Below are 6,044 nucleotides of genomic sequence, written 5' to 3' on the forward strand. Positions count from 1 at the left end.
AAAAAAAAAAAAAAAAAAAAACATCGATGAAATCGCGAGTGGGCCGAAAAAATGGGATTTCTTGTAAAAATTTCTACCAAACACCTTCTCCCGCCAAATTTCTGCGGATTTCTCTCCACTCCCTCCCGATTTTTCTTCTCCACTTTCTCAATTTCTCACTTCCGTGGAAGTGATTCTGTTCTACGCTGAAGTTTCGTCTTCCCCGCTGGATTTTTGTTCAAGTAACGAGTAGCTTCTACTTTTCAGTTGAAGCCCTAGTTCGCTTCTTCAGGTGATTCTTCTTTTATCATTTTGAAAGATTTTCTCTGTTGATTGTTTAGCTACTGTGAAGATTGCTTCCACTTCGCCGTATTGTCCTTGCTGAGTTTTGATTTTCTTTCTACATGTAAGTTCTTGCACACCATGCCGTCCATGATTTCGTCCGGCAAGATCATTCGACTGGAGCTTCAGAATTTCAAGTCGTACAAGGGTCATCAGACAATCGGTCCTTTTTATGATTTCACTGCCATAATTGGTCCCAATGGAGCTGGGAAGTCGAACCTTATGGATGCCATAAGCTTCGTGCTTGGTGTACGGTCTGGGCAACTGCGTGGGGCACAGTTGAAGGACCTAATCTACGCTTTTGATGACAGGGAAAAGGAACAGAAAGGACGGAGGGCGTTCGTTCGGCTCGTTTATCAGATAGGTAATGGTTCGGAGCTCCAATTTACGAGAGCAATCACAAGCACTGGCGGCAGCGAGTATCGAATTGATGGAAAGATTGTCTCCTGGGATGAGTATAATTCGAAGCTGAGGTCACTTGGGATACTTATCAAGGCTCGGAATTTCCTCGTTTTCCAGGTTTGCTCTGCAAACTTTGTTTCTTATTTTAGAGAAGGGTCTACTCCAAAATATGCTCGTATAATATGTTTTCTTGAACTTTATAATCGCAGGGGATCATTGTAATTTTTATAACTTGTTTTTTTTTTAAGTTTTCAAAACTTGGTTGGGGTTAAAAACCAAACAAAAAGTTGACAACATAACAAAAAATCCATAGGTGGAAATCGTATTTGTAAGGTTGATCTAATTATCTTAGTATTTTAGTATCTTCTATATTTCTTTCTTTTTTCTTTCCAATGTTTGGTGGGTGATGGGAGAGGTGCTTTCTTTTGGGAGGATAATTGGTTGGGGGATAGACACATTTGTTTTCTTTGTACCGTTTATCCTCGACGAGGAACCAGTTGGTGGCTAATGTTCTGATTCACTGTTGTTTTCTTCCCCCATTTTGGGGTTTCAATGTCCTTTATCCGTAGGGAAATGGTGAATAATTGTCGATCTTCCCTTGTTAATTGGGGAGTTTTGTTGTATTATGGGGGAAGAAATATTTGTATTTGGAGTCCCTGTCTGTATGATGGCTTGCTTTGTAAATCCTTCTTTCATTGTTTGGTCTATCCCTCTCCCTCAAGCGATTCTATCTTTGCCTCACTGTGGAAGGTGAAAATTCTAAAGAAGATTAAGTCTTTGCCTCGTTGTGGAAGATGATTCTATCTTTGCCTCGAGTGGTTCTACATTGAAGAGTTAACACTTTATATCAAGTTTCAAGGAAGATGCCCTTTCTTTATTAAGACTTTTTATTGATTCCTTCTAGGCGAGCATTTGTGGACATGGATCATATCCTTTGAAGCTGTTATTTAGCTATGCTATTTGGAGTCTTTTCTTCGAGTAGTTTGACTTAAGCCTGGCTAGACGTAGGGGTTGTATAGAGATGATCAAGAAGTTTGTTCGCTATCCTCCATTTCATGAGAGGGGAAGGTTTTATGGCATGCTGGAGAATGTGTAGTTTTGTGGGGCCTTTAGGAAAGGAGGAATAACAGGGTATTTAGAGGGCTTGAGAGGTCTTCGAGTGATATTTAGACCGTTATTAGATTCAAAGTTTCTTCTTGGGCTTTAGTGACAAAGCCTTTTTGTAATTCTTTTTTAGGTCTTGTTTAAGTGATTGACATCTTGTTAGATGAACACGACTCTCCACAATGGTATGATATTGTCCACTTTGAGTATAAGCTCTCATGCTTTACTTTGGGCTTTCCCAAAAGGCCTCACTCCAATGGAGATAGTATTCCTTGATTATAAACCCATGATCATTCCCTTAATTAGTCGATGTAGGACTTTTATCCAACACCTCCTCTCGAACAAAGTACGCCTCCCCTTAATCGAGGCTCGACTCCTTTTTATTTTGAAGTCTTAATCATTTTTTACTATGCCTTTGAGGAGCCTCGACTCCTTTTTCTTTTGGAGTTCTTTGTTTGACATTTGAGGATTCTATTGACATGGCTAAGTTTAGGGCATGACTCTGATACCATGTTAGATGAATACGACTCTCCACAATGGTATATTGTCCACTTTGAGCATAAGCTCTCATGGCTTTGCTTTGGGCTTCCCCAAAAGGTCTCAAACCAATGGAGATAGTATTCCTTGATTATAAACTCATAATCATTCTCTAAATTAGCCGATGTAGGACTTTCATCCAACACATCTCTCTTTAGTTTGCCTCTTTCTTTGTGGGCGTTTCTTTTATGCCGTGTATTCTTTCATTTTTTATGAAGAACCTCCCAACACTGTCTTGCAATGAAACAATGCAGAAAAATGTGGTCAGGGGATTCTTCTTTAGCCAAATTGAAGAACACCGAGGGGCCTAAAGCAGTTGAAGCAAACTTCCTTTGGCTTATCATGACTGTTAGGACTTCTCGAGAGACCAAACAATCAATTTTTTTTAATACAAATTTTAACATTTAGTATCAATATGAGGAAAGTAGTGATTGAAGAGTAGAAAAGTAATTGTTTTTTCTTTTTTAAAGAAATTTTATAAATTATTTATTTTTTAAAAAACAGTTAGATTTCACGAAAAATAGGCAATTTATAACTGGTATCACATACACGAGAAAAATAGGCTTAAAAAAATGTGGAGTGCATTGACTATAAAAGAGATGAAAAGAATCGCTTTTTCCATAGGATATTGGATGCAGAAAGAAGAATCCATTTCATATAAAAAAAAATTGTTGTCAGGAAAAGGGAAGCCTTCTTCTCACTCCCTTGTGGAGTTTGCATCCTTTGAGCACTAGTCTCTTTTTATTATATCAATGAAACGTTTCATTTCTTGTTCAAAAAGAAAAGGGGAAGGCTTGATGGGGAGGTATTGAGGAAGTGGTTCTTGGTCCATCAGAAAGCTATAACTCTTTTGTCAAGTGAAATTTCATTTGCTTGAAGCCATGATGCTAAAAGACTTTGCCTGATTAGTCTCAACACATTCGTCTATGAAGTCTCACCCAAAGTTTCAGTAGAAAGATTTAAGGATGTGATCTCTTCCACCATTTTATCTAGTTGAGTTTCATTTATCGAAGGAAGATAGATCCAGACTAAGGAAAAGATAAAGAGGGAACCCAAAACTTGACAATGAGAAGATCGTATGAGAACGTGAATTGGGGATTCAGGAAGAAAACGGGTTTGGAATGTTAGAGTTTGCTACTCTGATAGACTGACCAAGTTGTGGATGCCTAAGGCTTAAATAATACGAAGACAAAGCCGGTTGCATTTAAATGTGAGGAGCAAAGGCTACAAGTACTATACTGCATCATATTAGATAGGCTTTAAAAAGCAGTTCTAGCTTCTTTGATCATGTCAATTGTTGAAGGAAAGTAAGTTGATTGTTTGACATATTCCTGTCGTTAACATGCTTTTTCGTTTAGGGTGATGTAGAATCCGTTGCATCCAAAAATCCCAAAGAACTCTCGGGACTTCTTGAGCAAATCTCTGGATCTGATGATTTCAAGAGAGAATATGAAGAGTATGAAGAGCAGAAAGCCAAAGCTGAAGAAAATTCAGCACTTGTATATCAGAAGAAAAAGACTGTTGTGATGGAAAGAAAACAGAAGAAAGAGCAAAAGGAAGAAGCTGAAAAACACCTCCGTTTGCAAGATCAACTGGTACGTAATCTGCGGTTCTGTATACGTAGAGCATGATGGAAATAATTCCTACACTGAACAATACTTAACGTCTGTCCAGCTAAGTTGTTATTGCCCTGCATTGAAGTATCATCTTGCTTATTCTCTTGTATTATAAATTTTAATAATTTTAGGAGTTAGTGGGACTTTCTTTAGATAATTAAAATTTTAATTTTTTTTCTTTCCATTTTCCTATTTGCAGAGATCTTTGAAGAAAGATCACTTCTTGTGGCAATTATTTGTTATAGAAAAGAACGTCATAAAACTTAATGATGATCTTGAAGCTGAAAGGAGAAGTCGTGATGATGTCATGGAACAAATTGATGGTTTTGAACACGAAGCATTGAAAAAGAGAAAAGAACAAGCTAAATATTTTAAGGAAATTGGTAATTGCGAGAAGAGAATTGCAGAGAGAAGTAATAAGCTTGATAAGAATGTAAGTGCGCCAACTTCATTTTGTTGAATTCATTTCAAAACATTTTAAATGAATCATCTCAAAAATGCAGTTTGACGCTTAAAGTTTTTCTTCAGCATAACTGGTATGGAGGACAGCTAAATGGTTTTTCTGTTGTAGTTGTGGACCTCTTTATTGATTAATGCTTAATATTATGATGAAGTGTTTTTTTTAAGGGTCTGAGATCGTTAATTTTATATTTAACCTGCGCTCTGTTGGTTATTCATCAAACTTTTTTTTTTTCGTTTTTAATTTTATTGCCATGCTTTGCAGCAACCCGAGCTTCTTAAATTGAAAGAAGAAACATCTCGAATAAATTCAAAAATCAAGAGAAGTAGAAAAGATCTTGATAAGAAAATGGAACAGAGGAGAAAACACGCTCAATATATAAAGGAGTTACAAAAGGGCATACGGGATCTCAATGCAAAGCTGGAGGATTTACATGAAAAAGGCCGAGACAGTGGTGAAAAACTAAAGTTAGATGACCAAGAGCTGAGGGAATATTGTCGAATGTAAGTCTTTATTTGTTTATTGTTTTGATTGAAAATGATTCTATGTTGATACTATTTCCTTACCCTAAAAATTACTTATTAACTAGATTTGGGACTTCACTTTGAGAATATCCTTTAAAAATTATGCTTCTATAGATTGTACTTGACATCGTTGATGCTTGTTTGGGAATGTTGTTTCTGATGCATGGCATGAGAATTCTTATATTTCTTTGTGAAAAGGTATTTTCTTGATTCATTAAACCAATAATGAAGTTCATAAACATGTCTTTACTTTTGGAGAAGAGTTTGATTTGGTTGAAACTGGAAGCATAAAGTTCTTGAATGCTCATGCTATGGTGCATAATAATGAAGTTCATGTCATTTATGGATACCGTACCGAATAGCGGGTGCATAATCCAACATCTGACACTCATGCTAGGGTACAATACCGGCACACTCGTGCTGTCTGGTACCGTTCTCGAAAGACCCATTTCAAATGAAGTCACCTGAGACACTCGTCTCGAAACGCTTGCCCTCACTGTGACACACGCATGTGTCATTGGGTAACTCGCTTAGGCCACAAAGCTCAAGGGTGGTGGAGAGTTGACACCATACCTCCCCCTATAGTACATTTTGAGGCATTTTCAATACTCCTCGGTAGACGTCATTTTGGCGAACGGTCATACAGTGTCGTGGAGCGTCCGTCCGGTGTCCGATTGACACCAAATTTGGTGAGCATTCATATTAAATATGGACGGACTTGACTCTAGAACCGCACGCCCAAATTTCCCTTTGGAACACCGACTTTCGAGGTTAAGGCCTGGGACCCTGACCCTTCAACAAGCTTGTCCTTGGAGGGAGGGAAATTGTAGAACATTTAAAGAAAAGGTGGCATCTTTTGATTTTTTGTATAGCATACAACTCACCAGCTCTTGGTTGTGTTATAACCGCAAGAACTTCATTTGTAACTACACTGGGTCTATCATCCTTTGCGATGGGAGGCTCTTGTAGATTCTTGGGGAGGGGTTTTCTAAACCCATTGCCCATGGCGTTTTTCCTATTCTATAATATCTTTGTTTCTTGTTAAAAAAAAAAAAAAAAAAAAAAAAAAAAAAAAAAAAA

General features: G+C 37.5%; 1 protein-coding gene across 2 annotated transcripts in view; it reads left to right on the forward strand.

Moving 5' to 3' along the window:
* Window positions 1-11: 11 nt before the first annotated feature.
* LOC111461256 (structural maintenance of chromosomes protein 1-like) overlaps window positions 12-6,044 on the forward strand; it is a 14,407-nt gene continuing 8,374 nt past the window's right edge. Inside the window, exons 1-5 of one of the 2 annotated variants that reach the window (XM_023104786.1) lie at window positions 12-271; window positions 391-840; window positions 3,723-3,959; window positions 4,180-4,413; window positions 4,705-4,943. In XM_023104786.1, the coding sequence (XP_022960554.1) occupies window positions 403-840; window positions 3,723-3,959; window positions 4,180-4,413; window positions 4,705-4,943 (1,148 nt within the window). In that variant the 5' untranslated portion in view covers window positions 12-271; window positions 391-402. Of the gene's footprint in view, window positions 272-390; window positions 841-3,722; window positions 3,960-4,179; window positions 4,414-4,704; window positions 4,944-6,044 lie in introns of those variants that run through there. The other variant, XM_023104787.1, reaches the window with a different exon arrangement.

The sequence above is a fragment of the Cucurbita moschata genome, unplaced genomic scaffold, assembly GCF_002738365.1.
Source record: "Cucurbita moschata cultivar Rifu unplaced genomic scaffold, Cmos_1.0 Cmo_Scf00024, whole genome shotgun sequence".
Lineage (NCBI taxonomy): Eukaryota > Viridiplantae > Streptophyta > Magnoliopsida > Cucurbitales > Cucurbitaceae > Cucurbita > Cucurbita moschata.